Source organism: Pipistrellus kuhlii, unplaced genomic scaffold (genome assembly GCF_014108245.1).
Source record: "Pipistrellus kuhlii isolate mPipKuh1 unplaced genomic scaffold, mPipKuh1.p scaffold_m20_p_9, whole genome shotgun sequence".
NCBI classification, from domain to species: Eukaryota; Metazoa; Chordata; class Mammalia; order Chiroptera; family Vespertilionidae; genus Pipistrellus; species Pipistrellus kuhlii.
The window spans coordinates 49,670,118-49,685,014 of NW_023425595.1; the positions used below are offsets into that span (position 1 = coordinate 49,670,118).

Genomic DNA, 14,897 nt, shown 5'->3' on the forward strand with positions numbered 1-14,897 from the left:
GAATCGAACCCGGGACCTTTGAGTCTGCAGGCTGACGCTCTATCCACTGAGCTAAACCGGCCATTGTAGAATTTTTTATATGTCCCAGACATGAAACAGCTTGGGCCACCATCACAGGCTTCAAGCTAGGATGAACTGAGGATTGTACTTCAGCTTTGCCCTGACTGATGACTTAAGAGCAACCTCACCAATCAACGTTTCCTTGATGTTGCCAGGGGGTTGTCGAATATCTTAGATTTAAAAAAAAATCAGAATGAGATAAAAGACTATCAAGTGACACTGGTAATCTTGTCACCTGTAGAATTTAAAGGTCTAGTTTGGGGGGTGACAGCTGTAGAGAGAGAAGAAGGCAAGCTGGATCCTTGGACTCTTCCTTAAGGAAGGTAAGGAGAGCACGGGATGCCTCTCGGGGTGTTTAGATGAGGAAATGGGTTTGTGAATGTAAACTGCTGTCTTTTATGTTTCAACATGTTTGGTATTGAAAGGGAGGTGAGAAAAGACAGTAGTTTAAATCAGGAAAGATTCCTAAATTGGTTTGGTTCAGTGGGTAGAGTATTGGCCTGGGGACTGAGGGGTCCCAGGTTCGATTCCGATCAAGGAGGCTGCAGTGTGTGATAAATTGTTTTCTTCCTTTCCTTCTCTCTCTCTCCCTCTCCCTCCTCTCCCTTCCTCTTTTTCCTTCCTCCCTTCCTCCCTTCCTCCCTTCCTTCCTTGTTGAGAGTACTATAGACATCTTCCCTTCCCCCCCCCCCCATCGCCCCTCCTCAAGGTTCTTGCCCCGCCTCAGGCCTCCAGACCTGTTGTCTGTGTCCACAGGCAGTGCATATAAATTCTTTGGTTAATCTCTTCCCACACCTCCTCCTCCTTTTCCTCTGAGATTCCTTGCCTCTGGTTCTTTTTTATTTATCCGTTTATTTTGTTCTTTAGATTCCATACATATAAGTGAGATAATCTGATTCTTGTCTTTCTCTGACTGTTATTTCACTTAACATAATCTCCAGGTCCTTCCTGCTGTCTCAAAAAGTAAGAGTTTTTTTTTTTGTTTTGTCTTTTTGTTTTTTTGTTTTTTAATATACAATCATCTACTGATGGAAACTTGGGCTGTTTTTAGATATTAGTTATTGAAAATAACACTGCTATGAACATAGGGGTGCATATATTCTTCTTGATTGGTGTTTTGGGTTTCTTAGGATATATTCCTAGAAGTGGGATCACTGCATCAAATGGTAGTTCCATGTGTAATTTTTTGAGGAAACTCCACATGGTTTTCTATCATGGCTGCACCAGTCTACATTCCTATGAGCAGCGCACTAAGGTTTCCTTTTCTCCACACAACAATTTTTTGGAGTGCACACTCTATAAAGTATGAAGAATCCTCAGAAAAATACAATGATGAACAAGATTTACTTTAAAATACTTTAAAAAATACTTTGAAAAAGCGATTTCAGAGGAAAAGAAAGGGAGACAGAGATAGAAACATCAGTGATGAGAGAGAATCACAGATCGGTTGCCTCTTGCACGCCCCTCACTAGGGATCAAGCCCATAACCTGAACTTGTGCTCTGACCAGAAATCAAACTATGACCTTCTGGTTCATAGGTCAACTTTCAACCATTGAGCCACACCAGCTGGGCTAAAAATACTTTTATATGGAAGATGAGACAAGTACAGAGATAACTCTAGAAAATTTTGAACAAAAAATTAATATACATTTTTCTACACCTCACTTGCTTCTTCCATGAAGGAGATAATGATAGTATGAACTTAATTGATTAGTTATAAGGTTTGAATGAGATACTGTATAGAAGTGTTTATTAAAGGGCCTGGCAAAAATTAAGTGCTAAATAAAGGTGATTCTAGCTGTTCACATTATATAAGGTAAAAATGGTAAGTGCTAAGAGAGAACTAGAGGAGATGAAGAAGAGATGGTATTTTGTTGAGGCAATAAAAGAAGATAAGGGATCAAATCAAGTTCATTTAAGAAGGGGTAGAATGTAAGGGCTAAGAAGGAAGAGACATTTGGAAAGGAGAATGGGAGAAGAAGTGAAACAGTTGTCTGGCAAAGCCAGAGGCCCTGTACTTGAGGAGAAGGCTGGGGACCGTGGGTCATTTTTCCAGCAATGGGAAGGAAGCCATCATTCTCATGGGAAACTGAACATGAGCACTTCCCATCCAACTTGTCAGGGCTCTGGGGTGGCTTGTTCAGGCATTCCGGGGTGGACACCGAGAGTCATTTTTGGACAATGCTCCTTCATAATAACCCATCCCTGAGTGCTCATCAGGTGTATTTGGAATAGGGAGAGAGTGATGTTATTTCCACCCAATTTTTAGAATCTAAATTAATTGAATTTGTCATGCTCCCTCAAGGATGAACCAGTAGTAAGTTCTATAGAGACCTAGAGATTGTTTCACCAGTTGTAACCCTCCAATCATCCTTTGACATTAAAATTGGAAAAGGAGAGGAGTGTAGTGGTCCTTATCTCACCCTTTGCAGATTCATTGGTGCAGGAAGGTCCAAATAGGGCAGAGGTGCCAAGAGTCACTGCTCTCCCTCAAAGACCCCTGCCACTAGCATTCAGGTGAGCCACAAACATGGGGTTGAAACACTCTTAAAAGCCATAAAAGCAGGTGGTTACCCAAAGGAAAAAGGATTTATGTTTGGTCAAAGAACCCAAATTGTAGTGGCCTTCCTAGGTATGAGGGTAGTGGAGGATTGAGACTTAGCCCTGGAATTCTCTTGTCTGAATGGATCTCTGGTGTCAAGATTCTAGGTGATCATGGAGATGGGGGTTTTCTATTATTTTGAGCAGTGGCAGGCAGGCAAGCTGATATTTGTAGTCTTGATGGGAGATTGCAGGGTGTGAGGAAGATGAAATGCCTTGATTTCTAAAGGGACAGGGCTGACCCTCCCTGGGAGCTCCTCACCATGGTCCTGGGCAGCTAATAGTGTTTGTGTCCTGGCAGTTGTGCGAACGGCACCACACCACCTTTCCTGCATTCTGGCAGCTTTCCCAGAGAAATCTTTGTGTTCCTAAGAGGGCTCTGTAGACCCCCAAAACTTGGATTTGTTTGTTCATGGTTTCTGGCAAACTTTGAGGGATTTATTCCGAGCCAGTAACTCAGACATTTCCAGTAAGTTTATAGGGAGAATTTAAGTGTATTCAGAATATCTAGAAAGTCTCCTCTGATTTCCTGCACCAACTGAAGATGGGAGCAGGTATGTCTAAGCTCCTGACTGATGAGGCTAAGAGATTTTACCTGTTACCTGTACTAACCCCTCCAAGTTCTTTTTTTAAAATTATTATTAAATTATTATTTGTGTACATATTTTACCACCCTCCAAGTTTTTAGGGTCCCCCCCCCCCCCCCCAGTCACTGTAGCTCTGACTGTGAATGAAGCGGTTTGTTTGCGCTTATAAATTGGTTTTTTAAAATTATTTTTATTTTAAAAAATTATGATTTAAAAAAATATTATTTCAGACTTGTTGAGGGATAGCAGTCCCTTCTCTCCTATATTTTCTTTGTAAGAAATCTCAAAGAAAATAATTAGATAAAACACCCATGATTTGTGAGCTGAAATAGTAAGTGGTTTACTAAAATAAGGGAGGGTGGTTCAGTTAGAAGAGAAGCTTATAATTGTTTGGGTTCCAATAAGATTAGGGTGGGGCTGGCCTGATTAGATTTTCAAAGAGTCACTCATAAGGGCTCTGATTGTCAATACATGTTTTATTTGGAGACTTTTCTTGAGAGAAAACAAGGCCATCAGAGGAAATCTTTTCAAGGTGATATCTGAGCTGAAGCTAAGGAGGTAAGAGAGTTGCCTGTGTACAAAGACCATGAGGCAGAATACCAGGCTTATTTGAGATTCAGGAAGGTGGTTGGAACTGAGAGGGCAAGGGATGGAGTAGGAAGAGGTAAAGTCACCAGGTAATGGGGGGCCAGATCATGTAAAGACTTCAAGGACATTTGAAGGATTCTAACTAGATGGAGGAGGTGTTCTGGAAGTTTTAGAGGGGAAGATGAAATAGAATATTTAGAGAATAGCAAACCTTAGAAATTGGGAGAGTATAAGAGGATTAGCAAACTAAGTATTAAGGGACCACTTGAAATTGCATTATGAAATAGTTTGCTGATCTATCTTTGTTTTTAACTTTATTGAAAATATTTATTTTGTTTTACTATTAAGTATGATACTTGCCCCCTGGCCAGTTGCTCAGTGATTAGAGTGTGCCCCCTCTCCACTCTACTCACTCCAAAGGGTGGTAGGTTCAATTCCAGGTCAAGGGTGTGTACCTTGTTTGCAGTTGCAGGCTTGATTCCCAGGCTTGGTTGGGATGCATGCGGGAGTCAACCAATTGATGTGTCTATTTCTCCTCTCACTCTCTCCACCTCGCTTCCTTCCACTCTAAAAGCAATGGAAAAAAATATCGTTGAGTGAGGATTAAAATAATGTTAACTGTCATTTATTTTTTCTTAAAATACTAGAAGAGGGAGAGAGAGATAGAAACATTGTTCCTACTAGAAATAGTGTAGTTATGAACATTCTTGAATGTGACTTTCAGTGAACAGCTGGACACATTTCCTTGCATGTGATAACAGTAGGATCATAGCACTTGTATATGTTCTCTTTTATACAATGCATATGCTCAATTTTAATGGATACTGTCCAAATTGTTTTCCAAAGTGAATGTAATGATTTCCATTCTCTCTGCTGAAATATTAAAAAATCCAATTGTTCCACACCCACACTATCTCTTACATTGTAAAGTTATAAAATGGTAGCCTTCTTGGAGTTTTCAATATCCCATGGTGGTATATTATTTATAGTCTCCCTATAACTTCTTCTAAATATTAATTTTTAACCTTTCTGTGTGTTTTTTCTTTCTTTCAGGTTTTGCTTTAAAGACTTATCAGAAGACACTGCACTTGTTATACCACGGCCAGGACTTCATAATTCAATAGATCTCCAGAAGGCAGCCAGCTGAGGAATATCACAGGAGTGGAGTCTCCTGGTGAATCAGCAGGCCTAATAAGCATTACCATCTAGTTTGCATAAAAGTCGTAATAGCTTGAAGAATTATCTCATAAGCTCCTCCTACCTCATAGATATTCAAATCCATTTTTTGAAAAAGCGTGTTCTAGCATCCTCAACTATCTAAGATACTTTGGACTTTGCTTATTGATGGAAGCTATAAAGTCTAAGACCAATTGTGCCCAGAATCCAAATTGTAACATAATGATATTTTATCCAACCAAAGAAGAGTTTAATGATTTTGATAAATATATTGCTTCCATAGAATCCCAAGGTGCTCACCGAGCTGGCCTGGCCAAGATCGTTCCACCCAAGGAATGGAAAGCCAGACAGACCTATGATGATGTCAATGACATGGTAATAGCCACTCCACTCCAGCAGGTGGCATCGGGGCGAGCAGGCGTGTTCATCCAATACCACAAGAAGAAGAGGGCCATGACAGTGGGGGAATACCGCCTGCTGGCCAACAGTGAACAGTATCAGACCCCACCACACGTGGATTTCGAGGATCTGGAGCGGAAATACTGGAAAACGCGCCTGTACGATTCGCCCATCTATGGCGCTGACATCAACGGGTCCCTGTTTGATGCCAACACTAAGCAGTGGAACCTTGGCCACCTGGGAACCATCCAGGACCTGCTGGAGCAGGAGTGCGGGCTCGTGATCGAAGGCGTGAACACGCCCTACCTGTACTTTGGCATGTGGAAGACCACGTTCGCCTGGCACACGGAGGACATGGACCTTTACAGCATCAACTACCTGCACTTCGGGGAGCCCAAGACGTGGTACGCGGTGCCCCCCGAGCACGGCCAGCGGCTGGAGCGCCTGGCCAGGGAGCTGTTCCCGGGCAGCTCCCGGAGCTGCGAGGCCTTCCTGCGGCACAAGGTGGCCCTCATCTCGCCCACTGTCCTCAGGGAGAACGGGGTCCCGTTCAGCCGCATCACCCAGGAGGCTGGCGAGTTCATGGTGACGTTTCCCTATGGCTACCACGCCGGCTTCAACCACGGCTTCAACTGCGCGGAGGCCATCAACTTTGCCACCCCGCGCTGGGTGGACTACGGCAAGGTGGCCTCTCAGTGCAGCTGCGGGGAGGCCCGGGTGAGCTTCTCCATGGACGTGTTTGTGCGCATCCTGCAGCCCGAGCGCTATGAGCTGTGGAAGCGCGGGGAGGACCGCGCTGGCGTGGACCACGTGGAGACCAGGGCGCCGGGCAGCCAGGAGCTGAGCACCTTGAGGGAGAGCCGGGCGGCCTGGAGGTCAGTGCTGGGCCTAAGGCACCTGCCTCCGCGGCGGGCCATGCTCACCCCTCGATCAGTGGGCACGGGCCGTGGGTCCCGCCGCCAACGCGGCAGCCGGGCCCCTGTGCTCCAGCCATCCCTGGGCCCCTGGCCAGCCCCGGGTTCTGCCTCCACCGCCCAACTTGCAGTCTTCTGCTCCATTAAGCCCGACTCATCATCCTCACAGCCAACCTCTGGCCCATCTGCCCAGGATCTCCAGCCAACTGGCACACGTGGTCGTGGTCGTGGTCGTGGTCGTGGTCGAGGTCTAGGTCGTGGTCGTGGTCATGGTCGTTGTCCTCCTAGGGAACAGGGGACTCAAGAGTCTATTGTTAAGGCCCCGGCTAAGAGGCGCCGCCTAGTGAGCACAGTGCACACAGCTCCGGATCCCCAAGTCTAGCCTGTGCCCGAGGACAGACCTTCCATGGACAGCCCAGCACCGCTGGTCCCAGCATCCTAAGGTGGCTTTTGGGTGCTGCTGTGTTCCCGACCCCTAAACCTAGGGGACATTTACCTTTGTTCTCCATGCTCTTTTGTGTGGAGATTCATTGAGCCTGGCCACATCTACATCTCAAAGCTGTAAGCAACTTTGTAAGTCATTGGTCTTAAATGAGAGCTCCCTGGTGTTGCCTGTGGACAGGCTGAGTCCTGGTATTTAACGGGATCGCTACAGTTTGTTCCTCCTTCCAGACCCTGGAATGTCTTTGGACACTGCTAACTCCTGTGGCCAGCTGAGCTTTCACCCACTGGACATCCGTGTCTTGTGCACCCCGAAGGTTCTGCTGAGTTTGCCAAAGACTGATCGACCCCAGACTCCCATCCTCTGGAACAGCTTGGATGTTGCCCATCTTCAGACGAATCCTGGGCTTTGGTTCGCCTCCAGTTTACCTCCCTTTTCTTCCTTTCCCTGCCCCCTTCCCCCCTTTCATGCTAAACCAGGCCCTTTTGACCAATTAGGTCAGCAGAGGCTCAAAAATCAGTTATGATCTTTCTGAGTCATTGATATGTTTAAAATGCTATCACCAGTATTTGTTCACAAATATATTAAAGGTAACTGATATCTGACTTTTTTCTAGTATTGTTCATTCAACCAATTGAGGGTTTGAGATTACTGTTTTCTGCACTTGTTCTTACTAATTATATAAAAACATTTTAAACAAAACATATTCTCATGGCCTAGTAAAATTGTGTGGAGTTGGTGAATGAAGTGGTGATGGTTGTTGGGTTCTGCCTGACCGCCTGGCTGGGGAATTGGGTGTACAGACATTATCTTAAGGGTGACTTGGTGGTGGAAATCATTTGGCACTTGGCTGAGCAGTAGTACCGAGTTGCTGGGAGAGATGAGCAAGCAGAGGACAAAAATACAAATTTTTTCTCTTCAAGTCTTCTTACTGTTTCAAGTCTATATGTACATATTTATTTTTATATTTTTATTGATTTCAGAGAGGTATTTCCTGCACACTCCCAACAGGTGATCGAGCACACAACCCAGGCATATGCCCTGATTGGGAATCAAACTGACCTCCTGGTTCATAGATAGATGCTTATCTACAGAGCCATTCTAGTCAGGCTATATGTGTATTTCATATGGTTAATTCATTGATTCATTTCAATAAACAAATCCATTAAATAAATTAACAAGACCATTTCAATTGGTAATATGTGGGGATAGGGCAGTAGGGCAGAATTGGCAGGGGCTGGCCTGGGTTCTGGTGATCAGGGAAAGCTTAGAGCAGGAAACCTTTCTGAGACCCAACTGACAAAAGGTTCACATTTAGAGAAAACAAAATGTAACAGCTCTAGTGTGGAATAGAAAGGAAGCTTGTTTGTATGAGTCATAGAACAGAAGGAGAACTGTAGGACTTATGACTCATATTAGGTATTTGAATATTTTTCTTCTTTTAAATCATTAAGTATTTTTATTGACTTAAGAGGCGGGGGAGGGAGAGAGATTGAAACATCAATGATAAGAATCATTGATTGGCTGCCTCCTGCATGTCTCCTACTGGGGATCGAGCCCACAACCCAAGTATGTGCCTTTGACCCGAATTAAACCCAGGACCCTTCGGTCCGCAGGCAGATGCTCTATCCACTGAGTCAAACCAGCTAGGGCGGTATTGTAATATGTTTCAACTTGAAATAAGGCAGTGGCAATTTAAAGCAGCACTTGACATGATGTGACATACATATTCAATCAGCATAGCTCTGTGGACAATGGGGGCAGAAGAACTTAGAATATCTAGTGATACAAGGGAGAGTTGATGGTTATTTTGACTTAGATTTTACTATTGAAGATGCACAGACTCAGAATAAGTTTTGGCAATTAAAAATGATAGTTTGGATACAAAAGGAAATATTTCAAAGAAGCAAATCACCTTTCCCCTGGCGCCAGCTCTCCCTTACATAATTTCAGTCACCCTCAGCAATAGCAATACGAAGCACCGAATAAAGTGAAGAGTACCCACCCTCCTGTGAAGCTAGTGAGTGTGTAATTGGTAAAAACTGTTGAGAAAGAGTAGCAAGATAAAATTTGAACTCACATAAACCTATGACCAAGAGGTTAATTTTTTAGGCACTAGTGCGGGGTACTCCAACAGATGTGTGGGAGAATGTTCACAGCAAAGGAGTGAGGTCAGAAGAGGAAAGAATGCAGAGGCCCAGGGCCAGTAGGAACGTTTACACAATTGAATGCAGCCCCCAAACCAAACAAAGCCAGCTATGTGCTTGACACAATGAAGGAAAAATACACACAAAAGGATACACTAAAACATTCTCTTCTTTTTTATATATATAGATTTTTTTACAGAGAGGAAGGGAAAGGGATAGAGAGTCAGAAACATCGATGAAAAAAAAAAAACATCGATGAGACAGAAACATTGATCAGCTGCCTCCTGCACACCCCCTCTTGGGGATGTGCCCACAACCAAGGTACATGCCCTTGACCAGAATCGAACCTAGGACCATTCAGTCCGCAGGCTGACGCTCTGTCTACAGAGCCAAACTAGTTAGGGCAAAACATTCTCTTCTTTAAGGTTTATTTATTTTTAGAGGTCCTATAAAGTTTTTTTTTTTTTTAATGGTACAGCTTTAATTTCATATTGTTTACTGAAATTAATATGCTTGTAGTTCGGACAGGTTAATTGGAGAAGCGGATGAGGCAGTTCTCCCGAAGGAGGAGCCTGAGTCAGGTACTAAGCGACGGGCAATATAAGTGACCTGGGAGGTGGTTCTACTTTGTTCACTCTACGGTTATTAATAGATGTTCATAGTTCTTAATATGTGTAAGTTAAGCTGCTTTGTGAATTTCTGTAAGCACGTATTTTATAATTAAAAAAATGTTAAACCTTTCTGCTTTTAAAAAATTATCATGTACTGGTTTATAGAATTGTTTGTTTCATATTGTGCTGTATCATTTTGTAGACTGTTTTTAAAAATAGATTATATTTCTAATTTTTTTCATTCTCATATTCTTCTTTGACACCTCTTGTTTATTATTTTATTACACTTAGTGATACTTTATTTTTAAGAATAGTTTTAGATATAAAAAAAAATTGATTAGAGAATTGGTAGAGTTCCCAATTCTCTACCTCCATGCTATCTCATTCACAGTTTCTCCTATTAGTAACACCTTGCAATACTGTGGTACACTTGCTACAGTTAATGAATCAATGCCTATACGTTATTCAATAAACCTGTTATTCAGATTTCCTCAATGTCCTTTTTATGTTCCAAGGTCACATCCAAAATTCCAAGTTACATTTATTTTTATTCGGTTTCTCTCCGCTGTCATAGATTCTCACATTTATTTTTGACAAAATGTTTATATGGAAACTTGACAATTTGGGGAAGTATTGCTCAGGTGTATTGTAGGATGCAATTGATTTTTAGAGAGAGATATCAACCCGAGAGTGGAACATCAATTGGCTATCTTCTGCTCACTTCCCATTGGGGATTGAGTCCCAAACCCAGCATATGCCCTAACCAGGAATCAAACTAGCAACCTGTAGGTGCATGGGACAACACCCAACCAATTGACCCACACCAGCCAGGGTATCTAATGTTTTTCTTATAATTAGCCAGGGTTTAGGTGGCGTTTTTAGAGGAAGATTATAGAGGTGAAGTGCCATTTTTATCACATCATATCAAAGGCATAAGCTATCAACATAATTGAGGACTCTCACTGAAATAGTATTTGTCAGCATTCTCCACTATAGAATTTCTACTGTGGCAAGTGGCCCACCCACTGCCACTTGCCGCTCTGTACTCTGGAAGACAGTCCATATTTGTAGCCCACACTCAGGGGACAGGGTGTCACTCCTCCCTCCTTTACCTGCAGTTCTACATAGGTTATTTGGAATCTTCTGCAGGAGGGACTTACTTGTCTCCTCCAACTTTTTATATACTCAACCATTTCTATCAGGGATTATATTTGTGGTTATAATTCAGTACTGCTTTCCTCTGTTGCCGAAATTGTTTGAGCTCTGGCCATTGGGAGCCCTTTCCTTGGGTTCCCATGCCCCTTTGATGTGTCCCCATTGACATGTTTGTTTTCAGGATGTCCTTAATTTCAGGCACTGCAAGATGCTCCAGGCTCATGGTGTGTATTTGCTGCCCCAGTCCTGGAAACTTCTTCCTTCATAGTATCTCCAGATCTGCATTTTAGTCTTCTTTAAAAGTATCAGATTTATGTTTTTTATTAATCATCTCTATTTTTGTATGTGTGTTTTCCTTCATTAATTTTAAGATTTAAAAAATACGTTTTTATTGATTTTAAAGAGAGAGGGAAAGATAGAAATATCGATGGAACAGTTGCCTCCCTCACACTCGGGATGGAACCTGCAGCCTGGGCAGGTGCCCTGACCAGGAATAGAACCTGTGACTTCTTGGTGCAGGGCCTACACTCAACCACAGAGCCACACTAGCTGGGCCTGTTTCCCTTTCTAGCATGCAAACATTTCTTTTCTTTTGAATAATTCTGATTTTACTAATTGCTTGAGCTGAACATAAAAATCAGTATATTTTTACATATATAGATATTATTGTAGATAATATGTGAATATTAATTTTCAAATAAATATGGTTGGTTCATTTTTTATTGTTGACTTTTTTTTTCTCTTTAAAATTTTTTTTTAAACCAGAAGATACCAGATCAGAAATTCAATTGACATCTGTCTCTCTCTTTCTTCTCCACTCTTATCTTTAAATTTCTACCTGACAAATAGAAAATCTGAGGAAATGACATGCCTGGCCTTGTCCAAAAGCCAAAAAGCTAGTTCATGTCCCTTTAAGACCCAAGGATTATCGCCTTAACAAGAATTCCCTAAGTAAAGAGAAAAAGTAAGTTATGGCAACCGAAAATTGCCCAAATCCAGAAAATCCCAAACATCAGCTGCACTTGAGCAGACGTTTCTTTTCTTTTTTTTTTTTTTTTAAGTGTATCTTTATTGTTAAAAGGAGGACAGATATACTCCTTTTGGTAGGGGGGGACCTATAATCTAATAGAGCACCTGAATTAATCTGAAAATAATATTATTTTAAATCTTAGAACACATATACATATGTGAAAAGGGGTTAATTTTCTTATATAAGAATAGGGGATTATGTTTTTCTTAAGTTTTCTTTTCAAGGCCTGTGCGAAGCTATTAGGGAGGCGACTCAGCTGTGGATCCAGCAAGCAGAACCGAGAAGCATGGTCAGGCTGACCCATCAGGAGTCAAACACATCATCTCGTCCATATCATCTCATCACCTGATAGCTGATGACATCTGCGGGCCTTCGGGACTGCACATAGCTGCATTCCGTTCCCTAGCCCCTTCCCCTTATAATCATGTCCCCTGCCCCTGGCTAGAAGGCAGGATTTGATGCTTGTAAGCACCCTCCCTGCCTTCTCGGTTGGCAGCCTTCTCAATAAACACCTAATGTGATTCCACCCTGCCTTCGTTGTTGGACACAGCCACAGGCATCCTGAGTCTGCTCCGGGAAACATTCCCCCCCGCCCATAAACAAAAGTTTCTTCATACTTCAGACCACCACCCAACAATGGCTTGTCTTTAACATCTAGTCTTTTCTTCTTTTTTAATTGCTGTTACAGTTGCTGCAAAACACAAAGACATTCAAAACTAACCACAAGCTATCAAAACTAGAGGGTTTTGCCAAAGAAGCCAGGTTCCAAAAATGCAACTAAAATTTATCACTGAACAACAAAAAATAAATGAGATTAGAGGTCAGGAAAGCGGTGGCTTAGAGAGGCAGTCTGCAAGGGGCAGGAGAGAGGCCTTTTGTTGCTGATTTTCAGTTGATTTGATTGTGGTCAAGACTACTCAATATGCTGATTCTGTGGAATTTTTATTGATATTTATTTTGTGGTCTTATATGGATAACATTTTGTTTCATATGCATTTATTTTAATATTTATTGTTAAAAGTATTACATATGCCAAAACCGGTTTGGCTCAATGGATAGAGCATCAGCCTGCGGACTGAAAGGTCCGGGGTTCGATTCCTGTCAATGGCATGTACCTTGGTTGCGGGCATATCCCCGGTAGGGGGTGTGCAGGAGGCAGCTGATTGATGTTACTCTCTCATCGATGTTTCTAACTCTATCCCTCTCTCTTCCTCTCTGTAAAAAATCAATAAAATATGTATTTATTTAAAGAAGCATTACTTATGTCTCCATCCCCCCCCCCCCCCCAATGACCTCCTCCATTCCTCCCCGCCCCTCAGGTGTTCAGTACCCTATTATCTGTGTCCATGGGTTAGGCATATATGCCTACAAGGTCTTTGGTTAATTATCTCCCACCCACTCACCCTCTCCCACCTTCCCTCTGAGAATCCACACTGTTCCATGCTTCCATGTCTCTGGATCTACTCTGTTCATCAGTTTATTTTGTTACTTAGATTCCATATGGGAATGCAATCATATGATACTTATCTTTCCCTGACTGACTTATTTCACTTAGCATGATACTCTCCAGGTCCCTCTATGCTGCATCAGATAGTAAGAAATTCTTTTTTTTTTACTGCTGCATAGTATCCCACGGTAAAAATATACCACAACTTTTTACTCACTCACCTACAGATGGGCAGGCACTTGGGCTGTTTCCAGATCTTAGCTAATGCAAATCATGCTGCTATAAACATAGGGGTGCATACATTTTTTCTGATTGGTGCTTTGGGTTTCTTGGATATATTCCTAGAAGTGAGGTCATTTGGTCAAATGGGAGTTCCAGATTTAATTTTTTGAGGAAACTCCATACTGTTTTCCATAATGGTTGCACCAGTCTGCATTCCCACCAACAGAGCTGTGTACTAAGATTCCCTTTCTCCACATCCTTGCCAGCACTTGTAATTTTTTTATGGTAGCCATTCTGACAGGTGTGAAATGATATTTCGTTGTAATTTTGATTTGCATCTCAGATGATTAGTGACTTGAAGCATTTCTTCATATGTCTCTTGGTCACCTGTATGTCCACTTTGGAGAAGTGTTTATGTAGGTTCCTTGCCCATTTTTTAAGTGGATTGTTTTTATTAAGATTGTCTTCCTTTTCTTAAGTTGTATGAGTTCCTTATATATTTTGGATATTAGCCCTTTATGAAATGTATCATGGCCAAATATGTTCTCCCATTTCATTTTGTTGATGGTTTCTTTTGCTGTGCAAAAACTTTATTTTGATGTAGTCCCATTTGTTTATTTTCTCTTTGGTTTCCTTTGCCCTAGAAGATATATCTCTAAACATATTGCTATGAGAGTCTGAGATTTTGCTGCCTGTGGTTACTTCTAGGATTTTTATGGTTTCACAACTTCCATTTAAGTCTTTTATCCATTTTGAATTTATTCTTGTGTATGGCATAAGTTGGTGGTCTAGTTTCATTTTTCTTTTTTTTTTTTTTTGCAATTATCTGTTCAATTTTCCCAACACCATTTATTGAAAAGTATGACTTCACTCCATTGTATTCTCTTGCCTCCTTTGTTCAGATATTAATTTAGCATAATGACTTTGGTCAATTTTTGGGTTCTCTTTTCTGTTCCATTGATCTATATGCCTGCTCTTGTGCCAGTACCAGGCTGTTTTGATTATGGTGGCTTTGTAGTATAATTTGAAATCTGGTATTGTGATCCCTCCAACTTTGTTTTTCTTTCTCAAAATTGAGGCAGCTATTTACAGTCCTTTTTGAGTCCATATAATTTTTTAAAAATATATTTTATTGATTTTTTTACAGAGAGGAAGGGAGAGAGATAGAGAGCTAGAAACGTTGATGAGAGAGAAACATCGACCAGCTGCCTCCTGCACACCCCCAACTGGGGATGTGCCCGCAACCAATGTACATGCCCTTGACCGGAATCAAACCTGGGACCTTTCAGTCTGCAGACCGACGCTCTACCACTGAGCCAAACCGGTTTCGGCGAGTCCATATAAATTTTTGGAGTATTTGTTCTAGCCCTGTGAAATATGCCATTGGTATGTCAATAGGGATTGCATTGAATCTACAGATAACCTTGGATAGTATGGACATTTTAATGATGTTGATTTTATGGGATACCCAGCTGGATGAGGTTGTAAGGATGGACTACTCTTATGCCTCCATGGTC

The 14,897-nt window shown here is 42.0% G+C and overlaps 1 protein-coding gene across 1 annotated transcript in view; it reads left to right on the forward strand.

Annotated features, from left to right (window-relative positions):
- LOC118712906 (lysine-specific demethylase 4D-like) overlaps positions 1–7,750 on the forward strand; it is a 34,126-nt gene extending 26,376 nt beyond the window's left edge. The window contains exon 3 of the mRNA XM_036427156.2: positions 4,891–7,750. Within this exon, the coding sequence (XP_036283049.1) occupies positions 5,182–6,708 (1,527 nt within the window). The 5' untranslated portion in view covers positions 4,891–5,181 and the 3' untranslated portion in view covers positions 6,709–7,750. The remainder of the gene's footprint in view (positions 1–4,890) is intronic.
- The last annotated feature ends 7,147 nt before the right edge of the window (positions 7,751–14,897 follow it).